The 12,092-nt window shown below is 36.5% G+C and overlaps 3 protein-coding genes across 3 annotated transcripts; all 3 read right to left on the reverse strand.

Annotated features, from left to right (window-relative positions):
- Nucleotides 1–963: 963 nt before the first annotated feature.
- On the reverse strand, nucleotides 964–2,418 carry LOC113655609 (trypsin-2). Its single transcript, XM_027166205.2, has 6 exons — nucleotides 2,309–2,418; nucleotides 2,077–2,227; nucleotides 1,734–1,984; nucleotides 1,374–1,510; nucleotides 1,183–1,284; nucleotides 964–1,099 (listed from the first exon to the last, which is right to left on the reverse strand). The coding sequence occupies exons 1-6, from the start codon at nucleotides 2,346–2,348 to the stop codon at nucleotides 1,052–1,054; spliced, it is 729 nt and encodes a 242-aa protein (XP_027022006.1). The 5' UTR covers nucleotides 2,349–2,418; the 3' UTR covers nucleotides 964–1,051.
- Nucleotides 2,419–5,154: 2,736 nt separating this feature from the next.
- LOC113655612 (trypsin-2-like) lies at nucleotides 5,155–6,577 on the reverse strand. Its single transcript, XM_047801839.1, has 6 exons — nucleotides 6,499–6,577; nucleotides 6,248–6,401; nucleotides 5,915–6,165; nucleotides 5,551–5,675; nucleotides 5,366–5,467; nucleotides 5,155–5,262 (listed from the first exon to the last, which is right to left on the reverse strand). Exons 1-6 carry the CDS (start codon nucleotides 6,536–6,538, stop codon nucleotides 5,215–5,217), a joined length of 720 nt encoding a protein of 239 aa, XP_047657795.1. The 5' UTR covers nucleotides 6,539–6,577; the 3' UTR covers nucleotides 5,155–5,214.
- Nucleotides 6,578–7,632: 1,055 nt separating this feature from the next.
- Nucleotides 7,633–9,151, reverse strand: LOC113655611 (trypsin-2-like). The gene is made up of 6 exons (XM_047801838.1): nucleotides 9,074–9,151; nucleotides 8,820–8,970; nucleotides 8,473–8,723; nucleotides 8,132–8,268; nucleotides 7,859–7,960; nucleotides 7,633–7,751 (listed from the first exon to the last, which is right to left on the reverse strand). The coding sequence occupies exons 1-6, from the start codon at nucleotides 9,111–9,113 to the stop codon at nucleotides 7,704–7,706; spliced, it is 729 nt and encodes a 242-aa protein (XP_047657794.1). The 5' UTR covers nucleotides 9,114–9,151; the 3' UTR covers nucleotides 7,633–7,703.
- Nucleotides 9,152–12,092: the final 2,941 nt, after the last annotated feature.

Consider the following 12,092-nt stretch of genomic DNA (forward strand, 5'->3'; position numbering starts at 1 on the left):
CTAGCGCACCGGCATTCAAGTTTCTGCTTTCTGCACACCAGTAATGGATCTGAATGTGTTTGTTACCCTGCGAAGAAATAAAAAAATTAAATCAACAAGAAGAGCCAAATCACGTAAATTGTTAAGACTGGCTACTGTAATATTAGTTTCAGGTAAGAGTACTTTCATTTCTATATTCAATTACATAACGTGAAAATTATATAAAAACGTGTTTATTCCAGTGGGTTTATAAGAAGTTCTATATAAATCATATGACCATACGCAATCCACGAAATGTGCTACAGTATAAATAAACGCCTTGCAGTGTCATAGCCCTATTCGGACGGGACTATTTTTCCAAACGACGTTTGAGTTAGAATTTTTTTCAGCCGTCGTCTGTCATTTCATGTATGGATTCGGACGGGACTAACATCTCTGTGTTTATTACGGAGGTAGGAGTGTCTGTGTTCTACATCCTGGACATGTGGTCTTGTGCAACGCCCGCATGTAGAACACAGACACGCCCATGTATTGAATTAAGCTTCATGTAAACATGGAAGTATTGTACCTCAATTTGACATGGTTGTGTGAGGATAACAGAAAATGCTGTTAATTGAAACATATGAATAATTTTAACTGTGATGCTCCATTGTTGTAAAGTGGCTAAAACTACATCAAATGGAGTCATAGCAATATAGCTTCTGGAAGTCCCATGGTTACTGTCACAAAACTCTTATATCCAATGGTTAAAGTAAGATTTGAAATTAGGCTTCAAAAAAAGTTGGATTATAACTATGAAAAGCATGACCTCATGCAACTGGCACTTTCTGAAGACAATTACTGTAATTTATGCTAAATACTGTAATCAGAAGTAAGCTACTAGTTCAATGCACCTGTTTATCATTATTAATAAGAGGATTACAGTGCATGAAAATGGTTTAAAAAGAAGCTCAGTTTTCAAGTAAAGAGTCACACAGGATAGTATTATTGCTTCAGGAAAAATATTTATTTTAATATAATGATGGTAATTGATTTCACAGTATGTTGTTGCATTGTGTGGGCTGTGGTAGATTTAATTGCTGGCCATTGTCTGGGAAATCCAGGTTGTGAAAATGCAGACCTGGAGACAGTGAGACAATGGTTATAATAAAGACATTTTAGATTATGTTTGATCATATCACAACAGACAGCACTTGATTTTACCTTGGTATAGACACCAGGGTGATCCTTCTCAGCACATCCATAACCCCAAGACACAACACCTTGCAGTTCACCGTTGCACACCACAGGGCCACCGGAGTCACCCTGAATGAGGGACAGTTACCAATTTATAAGGCCCAAAATAAAAATATTTTACCCTTTGCTTTTCACCTTACTCTTATATCTTATTTTACCTGGCAAGAGTCCTTGCCTCCCTCCAGGAAACCAGCACAGAACATGGAATCAGTGATCATTCCAGGGTAAGCGTTATTACAATCACTGTAAGACAGAATTGGCACCTGCAGACACTGCAGCTTGTTACGATCAGCAGCTGCAAAGACATAACCCAAACAAAGCAGCATTAAAAAATAGCAGTCAAACAGGGATTTTTTGTTCTCGTTCTTTATCTTGTTCAGTGGCTCATACACTTAGAATATTCTTAATGCATTTTAGGCAAGTCCTTTAACTCCCAAGTCCTGTAACGTACTTTTCATCATCATTTCCCACAAGTAAATAAATTGTCCTGGGTAGAATAAACTTGAGTCTGAACTTACTGGAGCTCATGGTGTTTCCCCATCCAGAGACTGTGCACCAGGTGCCTGCAGGGGGGCAGCTCTTGGGCAGTGCCACAGGCTGCACATAGCTGTTCAGGGTAGCAGGTTGACTCAGCTTGATGAGCATGATGTCATTGTTAATGTTCCAGGAGTCATAGTTGGGATTGCGGATGACCTTAGCAGAGGAGATGAACTGCTCACTACCCTCTCTAGCCTGGATGTTGTGCTCTCCCAAACGAACTTCCAAACGACTTGAGATGGGACAGATATAATTTTATTTTGATAAGTTTAAAGATGTAATTTTTATAATGAATAACTTGTAATAAAATTCAGTGTCACTTACGATTGGTAGCAGTGAGCAGCAGAAACAACCCAGTTCTGATTAATCAGAGAACCACCACAGAAGTGATAGCCAACGTTCAGAGACACTTGCCAGGGCTGGGAGTTGGGTTTGCACTCATACCCTCCAACGATCTTGTCATCCTCCAGAGCAACTGCAAGCAGAAAATATCAGATTCTAGTCAGCATGGTTGTCAGATTATACTGTTCATGAGTTAAAAGAGGTTTAAACTTACAACAAGCTCCAACAAGCAAAAGCAGGACCAGAGACCTCATGATGGCTGTTGATCACCTAAGATGTGGATCTCAGTTCACACTCCTATTTATGTGAACCAGCAGTCCCATATGGGCCAATCAACAGTTAGTACTAAAAAATAATCTAAAGTCTGATAAGTGAATTTGTAAATGAATAACTTTGTTTTTTGCCAAAAATAACTCGCTCACTCTCACTTCCACTAATCGTTCATGGTCATGGGGGCTCCTAAGGTAATACTATCTGAGTGCAACCCAAGTTCAGGATTGAACTTTCCACTAATGCCCACCCCAACCCCCCAAAATAACTAAATTAAATTATGTGAATTGCAAATCTTTTAGTCATATTGGTCAAAATATGATCAATACTAAAATCCTGTTAAATTTATTATTTGTGTATTAACAGTTTGTAAAGTAATTTTGAGAATGTGATGGCTGTTGTGGGGTATTCAAGTTAGCAAATTGCTAAAAAAAAAATCATTATTTATTTAATTCAGTTCATGTAATTCTGTAGTTTGCAGAACTACATACCGTTGAAAATTTTTACAATGAATTGGATATCCAGGCTACGTCACATATTATAACCTCAATGGAATTACATTAAAAATCATTTATATAATTCATTTATTGTGTAGGTTTTGTCATGCTTTGCCATTTAATACATACACAGAGCAGCACATTGTGGAATGATTAATTTATTTTCCAGTTGTGGGTTTGATAATCTCTGTAACCCTCGGGGAGCTGGGAAGCTGACAATCTATTAACAGGTGAAGATTTTATAAATATTCTCATGCCTCTTGCTTTAAAAAGAAAACTCATGTTAATTGGAATTTTATTGAAGAGTATCTTTTGATACAGAGTTAAATTTTGTATATATTATCCCGTTAAAATAGCTGCTCATTACAGCTACAGAGTGCAAGTTTAAGTGGAGGATGTGAGAGCTTAATGGTTATGTGTTGGAATACTTTGCGGAAGGTTGTGTGCTTGAATCCTAGGTCCACCAAACTGCTACTGCTGGAGCAAGGCCCTTAAACCTCAGTTTTATAAAATTAGTTAAAAAATGTAAGTTGCTCTGGATAAGGGCATCTGCCAAATGCATATTGTGTTATGGTTAATACAACCATCATTCCTATTGCCATGTGCAAATGAAAACCTAAAGTTTCCTGACGTTTTGGACTCCCCACACCAAAGCAGTTTTCAAACAACTCGAAAAAGTAATGGTATCTGGCTATTCAAGCTTTTTGTAAAAGGCAAGTACCTTTATATTGATGTTTCTGTAAAACATTATGTAAGATCTTTACTCAATGTAAAGAGTTAAATTGTTTTAAAAAGCTTTATAAAGATTTTTTTTTACATTGTATTATGTGGTGCTGTTCTACATTCTACATCAACGATCTAATTGGCATGAATTTTTAATCTCTCTGAGGGCTTGAGGAGGCAGCCTTTCTCACAAAAGCTTAAAAGAAAGAAACAGTCTGGTGGCTGTGCCTATATTTTCAATGTACCCCTTCAAAGGAGCTGCAACCTCCAGCATCACCCATCTCGAGGGTCCTGCACCTCTAGGCAAAACTTCCTTCACATGGTCGTGTGACAGGCATAGTCTTTCTTGTAGGGTTTCTGGTCTGGAAGCAGTTGGGGTCTGGCTTGAACAACTGGAGCATGGCAAAAGACAGGGCCTGGAGCAGGGTGAGACTTTGGGTTTGGGTGGCTCCAATGGCCTCTCGAGAGAGCTTAGGAGCACTGGAGCCATTGCAGGAGCTTGGGCACAGCCTGGGCCTGGAACAGTCTCCATTTCAGAGCTCCAAGGCAAGCTCCTCCCATTCCAAGCTGCATGCCAAGGCTGAGGTGGCAGCCTCCTTTGCTCACTCAAAAATTGGGTGGTTTGCCACCAAACATACAATGCTCATCTATACATCTACATACAGATATCAGGAAAGGAAAACTGAAATGATATCATTTCATATTCATTATTTAATCTGAAACCCAAATTCTTCAGTGTATAGCAATGACAAAAGAATAGACTTAGAAGGGAGTGTAAATCAACTTCATTGTAAACTACCGGAAGCAAACTTAAAAATTCTTAGAAAGTCATGTTAACATCCGTTTGCACCACAAGAGGGCACCAAAACGTTTTTGATTTGCTTGTAAAATGAAGAGTTCACTTAAATGCCACCCTCTGTAGCTGCATTCAGATTTAATTACACCACCCATCATGACCCACCACCCACCTTAGTCCAAAAACAATATAGAGACTTATGATGTTACCCACAGTGAGGCAAACAGTAATTCTAAAAGTGTTCGGACTGAGTTTACTGAAAGTTACTATATTTAAATATATTTTTGTTGTTGTCACCTGAGGTTATTTATTTGCTTATTAAAGATGTTGACAAGGCCCACACAATTATTATTTAGCCATCCAGTTAAACATTCAAAGCACCCAAAGAGGCTGTACTTTCTTTTTATTGGCAACTGTATATTTTATTGGCATAAGTATTCATAACTTCCACCTCTGAGAAAGTCTTGTTTTGACATCTACCATTTTCAGTAAAGTATGTTGTTTAATTTCCTCACAATTAACTTTGCCTTTAGTGAGGTTTTGTGGGATTCACCATATGCAAACCAGCTGTGCTGAACACATACCTAGAATATTGACTTTTGACGTATACACATGAATTTAACCCCAGCCAAACAAAGCCAACAAAGTGGCTCCATATTCACAAAGTACTCACAAAAATGTAACATTTTTTTAATGTGCTTCAGTGTTGAGTTTTTTGAGGCACAGGATTATATTATTTGATATTTATACAAGGAAGTCAAGCTGAATACAAAGTGAAACATGATCATTTTATTCCTTCATATCGTACATTGTGTACAGGAGGCTGGGGCAAATTTAACTGTTGGCCATTGCTTGAGAAATCCAGCTGGTGAAAACACAAACCTGGAAGCAGAGTGAGAATTAACAAGATTATTCATGTAACAGAAATATTTGGTATACAGGCTGTGTATTATATCGGATTTTATCAGATGGCACTTGATTTTACCTTGACATAGACACCAATGCAGTTCTTCTCACTGCATTTATAGTTCCAAGGCACAATACCCTGCAGCTCACCATTACACACCAGAGAGCCACCAGTGTCACCCTGTATCATAGAGTGATAAAGTTAAATTGCTTATAAGGCCTAAAAAAATAGATAATTTTTATGCTACAGTATTCTTATGTTACCCAGCAGTCCCTGCCTCCCTCCAGGAACCCAGCACAGAACATGTTATTGGTCTGGTAACAATATTTACAGTCCCAGTCAGAGAGAACAGGGACCTCTAGACACTGCAGCTTGGTGTGATCGGCAGCTATGCAAAGATTATACACGCATGTATTAGAAAAGAGAAGTAAACTATCATATTATATATAATCTGATACATAAATCTGAAAATCTACTTTCCAGCTACCAGTTAGAGGCTCTTGTAATATTTTCAAATATTGTTAATGCATTTAGGCATAAAACCATTTTTTCCCCACCTTTAATATCATCTATAAATTTCCAAAGCAAACAAATTGCCCAGTTTTACTGAACTGGTTCCATACTCACTGGAGCTTCCATAGTTTCCCCATCCAGAGACTGTGCACCAGGTGTCCACAACAGGACAGCTGTTAGGTAGCGCAATAGGCTGGACATAATTATTCAAAGTAGCAGGTTGTCTCAGCTTGATGAGCATGATGTCACTGTCACCAGTCCAGGAGCTATAGTTGGGATGGCGGATTACTTTGGATGAGACGATCACCTGCTCAGTACCCTCATTATTCTGAATGTGGGGCTTACCCAAACGAACCTCCAGACGACTAAAGATGGAATGGATCTTTAAGTTCAAGAGGCGCATTTTGCATAATGTATTATTAACTAATCACAAGATAAATCACTTACGATTTGTAGCAGTGAGCAGCAGACACAACCCAGTTCTGACTAATCAGAGAACCACTACAGAAGTGATAGCCGACATTCAGAGATGCTTGCCAAGGCTTGGGGTAGGATGTACACCCCTCATACTCTTCAACAATCTTGTGACGATGCAGAGCTACTGGATATTGGATACATGATTGCATATCAAAATATATTCAGTATTGTTTCTGTCATATCATACAACCCAATGGTCTCTAGAAGAGTTGTATACTTACAACAAGCTCCCACAAGCAAAAGCAGTACCAGAGAGTTCATGATCGCTGTTGATCACTTATGATGTCGATCACAAATGACATTCCTACTTATGTGAACCAGAAGTACCATATGGACTATTTCCACAGTTGGTACCAAAAGATAAGTGAAAAGATGGTGATTAAGTGATTTTGTAAATGAATAACTTGCTATATACCAGAAATAACTGGGAAACAAATCTGACTAATGCAATGAGTTTGATGACTGTACTGTATGTCATAACAGGCATTTGAAAATGAAGTCAAAATCCTGAGACCCTCTTGGCTTGATGGCTTGAGTACAATTTTAACATCCATTCACATGTTAAAAGGATCCAAACTTACATTTTATATTACATCTCCACAAATTGTTTTCAGAAATAGTATTCTGTATACTTGATAAATCCTCTATAGGAGTTATTTGATAAATTAGGCTGGCAAGGTGAGATTTAGAGTTGGGCTACAAATAACAGTCAAACCTCATAAACGTGCATCAATGCTGCAACACAGACATAAGGGTCTTTCTGAGATTACAACTTAGTGAAGTTCAATTAAAACTCAGTGTTCACATTTTTTAAATTCTCAAGCAAAGACACGCCTTGTTTTGCAGCCATCGGTTGTGTCAGGGTAGTGCCCTTGACTGTGATCCCTTATATTTGAAATAGTTTAAATCATTTTTCTGCTATTAAATGCCATTGTATCTGTGCTTGCAGTGTCCTACTGTGATGAACAAAAGAGCAAATAACTGTCAGAGGAATAGAAAATACAGCACTAACCAACAAACTAGCACCACTATACTGTATATAAACACCTGAGAATTATTTTAAGGAACATGTTTTTGTAAATGTGTTTTTCAGCATAGAAGTTTCAAAGTATAGGAATACAGTAATTTCATTCATTTTCCTAACAGAAAATCTAGTTTGCTGACTAAGTCGTATAATAAATTTTATTGTAATATAATCTCAGATTTTAGAGTAGATTTTTCATTAAGTACTGAAGCTTTAATTAACCCATGCGAAATATTTCAGGAGAAACATGTTAAAAGTTTTCCAGGTCCAGGATTATAGTGATTTGTTTCAATCAAGTTTCCTAAATGATGAGTCATATAAGAGAACTTTATTCGTATATATTTATTTATTTGAATATCTCAGATGTTGGATTTTACAGATATTGCATTGAGGAATGAAGATTTAATTGCTGGCCATTGTATCAGAAATCCAGCTGGTGAAAATGCAGACCTAGAAGCAGAGAGAGAAGATTGATTTAACAGAAACATCTGATATACATTATGAACATACATCTTATACATATCTGATCACATTGAAAAAGACAACATTTATTTTACCTTGCAATAGACACCAGGGCGATTCTTCTCAGCACAGCCATAACCCCATGACACAACACCTTGCAGCTCACCATTGCACACCACAGGGCCACCAGAGTCACCCTGATTAAAAAAGAAAATATATTTTTATTGTTTGAAAAGGCTTTAAAAAGTATATAGTAGGTTTAAAAAGTATATAGTAGGTTTAAAAAGTATATAGTAGGTTTAAAAAGTATATAGTAGGTTTGCTTGTTCTAATAGAGATTATCATAGTGAAGTAGTATTGCTTTTTACCTGGCAAGAGTCCTTGCCTCCCTCCAGGTAACCAGCACAGAACATGGAGTCAGTGATCATGCCAGGGTAAGAGTTATTACAATCCTTGTCAGAGATAATAGGGACCTCCAGACACTGCAGCTTGTTGCTATCAGCAGCTGCAAAAAGTTTCCAAAGTGAGGCAACATAAGGAAAGAGCAGTCAACAGCAGCATCTTATTTACAATACAAAACACAAATCTGAGGCACATGTAGTTCAAATTAATTGCATTCAGAGCAATGAAAAGCAGTCAATGTTGTCACATCTTAATGCATTTAAGCCATAAATTTCCTATTTCTTTGCCTATCAAAGTATATACTTACTGGAGCTCATGGTGTTTCCCCATCCAGAGACTGTGCACCAGGTGCCTGCAGGGGGGCAGCTCTTGGGCAGTGCCACAGGCTGCACATAGCTGTTCAGGGTAGCAGGTTGACTCAGCTTGATGAGCATGATGTCATTGTCAATGTTCCAGGAGTCATAGTTGGGATTGCGGATGACCTTAGCAGAGGAGATGAACTGCTCACTACCCTCTTTAACCTTTATGTTGTGCTCTCCCAAACGAACCTCCAAACGACTTTGAAATGAGATGGGACGGAAATAATTTTATTTTGATTAGTTTAAAGATGTAATTTCTATAATGAATAACGTAATAAAATACAGTATCACTTACGATTGGTAGCAGTGAGCAGCAGAAACAACCCAGTTCTGATTGATCAGAGAACCACCACAGAAGTGATAGCCAACGTTCAGAGACACTTGCCAGGGCTGGGAGTTGGGTTTGCACTCATACCCTCCAACGATCTTGTCATCCTCCAGAGCAACTGCATATAAAATTATAAAAAGAAATCATATTACATTTCAGAATATATTATTATGGTTCTGACAATTCATACTGTTGTGGAGTAAAAATAGGTTTAAACTTACAACAAGCTCCTACAAGCAAAAGCAGGACCAGAGACCTCATGATGGCTGTTGATCACCTAAGATGTGGATCTCAGTTCACACTCCTATTTATGTGAGCCAGCAGTCCCATATGGGCCAATCAACAGTTAGTACAAAAAATAATCTAAAGTGTGAGAAGTGACTCTGTCAATCAGTGACTTAGTTGTTGCGAAAATTTAATGACACGCAACACTCCGCGTTTTTTTATTTCATAGTTTCAATCACTTAATTAAAATTAAATTATTTATCACTAAAGATTATTGTTTCAAATTAAATTGTTTGGTCTTTTTCTTCATTCATGTAAATGGTTAATTTTTCTATTTTGTATCCATATTCATGGTTGAAATGTAGCTATTCCATACTGTGAAAATCCAGTGCAATCAATACCCTTAAATCCAGATTAAATTTAGAACAGAAGATTTTTTACTGGGTTTATCATTTGGGTTGGACTTAAATGGAAATTACTTTAAAAGTAAAGTTCTTTTCTACATAATTAATTATGAATAACAATCATTTTTGTTTAATCAAATGTTTTGCCATACAATATGTCATTCATATTGTAATTTATTGAAGAGAACAGCCGGTATGCAATAGGTCAATTATTTTCCAGTTTTGATAGTCTATAATTTCTTTAACTTGAAGAATGTTTTCTGCTAAAAGCCTATCAGTCACTTAACAGCTGAAAATTTCATACATGTTCTCACACTTCCTCCACACATACTGTACCTGATATGTACTTCATACTGTAGCTATGGTTTTAAAGCCAACAGCAAATAAAGAAATAAATTAGCTACCATATATTTGATGACATATTGTATGCAAATATCTGAATTACCTTAGTGGTTAAGTACACCATGTTGTTTATTAAATCATTAATAAGATTCAAGACGAATCCCAGCAGACATGTGCCAGCTCCCCACCCATTGGCAAAGTGATATTTTTATAAAATGCTTCTTTCACAGTTGTGATGTCTCAGGTAAGGTTTCCTTCTGATGACTCTTCCATGCAGATAATGTTTCAAAATCTTCCTGCAGTTCCTTTTTTGTTTTTTTTCTGCTTTGCCTTTCTGCCAAGCATATGGGCAATTCTATATGGAGGTTTTCCTGATTTCCAAAGTTCTCTTTAATTGCAGTCCATTAATGATCTCTCAGACAGTGGAAATTAATAGCAGGAAGCAGAGTAATATGTTTTTTAATATCCTCTGATATATTCATCCTCTACTTTGTAGGAATTTAATTTGCAGGTTGATATATAAAAATGTTAGAAGATTATATAAATTTTAAAGGAATTACATCATTTTGCCTGACAGCATCATTTAATCTCTCTTTGTTTGCTTGTCAAATTGTCTTGGATCAGAATATGATCAAAATCACAATATTTTATTCAATCAAGTACAAGGAACTTTTCCTGGTTTTCAATATTTACACAATATACACTATGCAATTATGGAATATTCTTCCTTCTTCTCCTAATTCTCCCCCACTTCTACTACTAACAACGACAATAACAATATAATAAAAGTTTCACTTGTTTATTTATAAAAGTGCTGTATGATCTAGCTGGTTAATTACTGCATTAAATGCCATGTATTTGAAATCAGGAATAATAGTTATTGGGCCTTACAAATTATATTTCCCTATGGTGTTTTTTGTTTCTGTATCTGAATCAACCCATTGCGCAGTGTGTTCTTTTTAAGTATTAATTTATATTAATCAACGAATGAGACATACATCTGCCTTTACTTATACCTTAAGATGCCATGACTACAAATTAGTGCAAAGATGCTTTAACATATGTCTGCAGCATTCCTTCAATGTCAAGTTCAATTTCAAAATGGATCTGCAGGTCACTTTATTATAGTAACATTTATAGTTATGCCATTTTGCTGACAGGATTACTCTGTGCAACTTACAGGAGTGCTTTATTAAAATGTACCTCTCTGTTTGGTGGACAACTTTGACTAGAGATTCCACTCTGATATTCAAGTGCAAATCAGTGAGATAGTTTGCTGTTGTTTTTGAAAAATATAATATGCTGAGACATTTTTACTTGCACATACTGGTCAGACATTACTGTATGATGGAATTAATGGGTTATGGAGCCATTACTCAGGTCATCAGTTGTAGTACATCTGAGGCTGACTTTGAGGTTTTTTTTTTTCAGAATAATTATTCATCAGTCTAGGTGCAATTATGAGTTGCTCCCTTTCTAAACGGAGACCGGCACTCCGGGTGACACAGGTAGCCAATGCAGCTGACTAATGTACTGGGGAATTTTAACTTTTCTGTGTTATATTGTTCCTGTAACTAATCTGTCATTATTCATACCACAGTATTAATGCTTGAGAGAACAAACTTCATTTTATTTGATTTGATTTTTTTTAAAAAGGTGTTAACAGAAATGTTGGAACAATCAAGCATTACCTGATGTCCTGCCCAGCCTCTCTCTTAAGTGATAATATGAACAATGTAGTTGGAAGGTCAAGAAGGTCAAATACAAAGATACAGAATATAGGTAGATTGCAAAATGTTGAATAACTAGTAATGAGTAAATAGGAAATGGGGAGTAAAAGAGGTATGGTAATAGAGATAGAACAAGCCAGAATGTTGTACATTTTAAAAATCTTACTAGTAGTACAAGGATCATTGGGCAGTAATGCGTTCTTTATACTGTATGCTTCTGCAAGGACAGAGAGTTTTGTTTTTGCAGTCTCCAATATGTTTACAAAAAATTTCCCATTAACATGATATTGTATTCTCTTTTTTAAATGGTGAGTGAGAGAGAAAAAAAGAATTTGATTTTAAAGGTTGCATCTATAAAATACCATTATAACTGTGCTAACTGTGACAAAAATACAGCACCAGCAAACATACTAGCACCTGCATATATAAACCCAAGCAAAATCTTTCAACAGAAAATTTGTTTTTCATGGTAGTGATTTCCAGGCCAAGAATTAAAGTGTTTTGTTTTTCAAAGACATTCAAGGTTGCTGAATCATGAG

The sequence above is a fragment of the Tachysurus fulvidraco genome, chromosome 16 (assembly GCF_022655615.1).
Source record: "Tachysurus fulvidraco isolate hzauxx_2018 chromosome 16, HZAU_PFXX_2.0, whole genome shotgun sequence".
NCBI lineage: Eukaryota > Metazoa > Chordata > Actinopteri > Siluriformes > Bagridae > Tachysurus > Tachysurus fulvidraco.

What these genes read in the sequence shown, in the direction of transcription:
- LOC113655609 (XM_027166205.2), bottom strand. Translation starts at nt 2,348, where the DNA reads ATGAGGTCTCTGGTCCTGCTTTTGCTTGTTGGAGCTTGTT. An exon ending in GGGAAACACCATGAGCTCCA is followed by an intron (nt 1,511 to 1,733) that starts GTAAGTTCAGAC and finishes ATGTCTTTGCAG; the next exon opens with CTGCTGATCGTAACAAGCTG. An exon ending in GAGGCAAGGACTCTTGCCAG is followed by an intron (nt 1,285 to 1,373) that starts GTAAAATAAGAT and finishes TCCCTCATTCAG; the next exon opens with GGTGACTCCGGTGGCCCTGT.
- LOC113655612 (XM_047801839.1), bottom strand. Translation starts at nt 6,538, where the DNA reads ATGAACTCTCTGGTACTGCTTTTGCTTGTGGGAGCTTGTT. An exon ending in TTTGCTTGTGGGAGCTTGTT is followed by an intron (nt 6,402 to 6,498) that starts GTAAGTATACAA and finishes TCCAATATCCAG; the next exon opens with TAGCTCTGCATCGTCACAAG. An exon ending in GGGAAACTATGGAAGCTCCA is followed by an intron (nt 5,676 to 5,914) that starts GTGAGTATGGAA and finishes ATCTTTGCATAG; the next exon opens with CTGCCGATCACACCAAGCTG.
- LOC113655611 (XM_047801838.1), bottom strand. Translation starts at nt 9,113, where the DNA reads ATGAGGTCTCTGGTCCTGCTTTTGCTTGTAGGAGCTTGTT. An exon ending in GAGGCAAGGACTCTTGCCAG is followed by an intron (nt 7,961 to 8,131) that starts GTAAAAAGCAAT and finishes TTTTTTAATCAG; the next exon opens with GGTGACTCTGGTGGCCCTGT. An exon ending in GCCCTGGTGTCTATTGCAAG is followed by an intron (nt 7,752 to 7,858) that starts GTAAAATAAATG and finishes CTCTGCTTCTAG; the next exon opens with GTCTGCATTTTCACCAGCTG.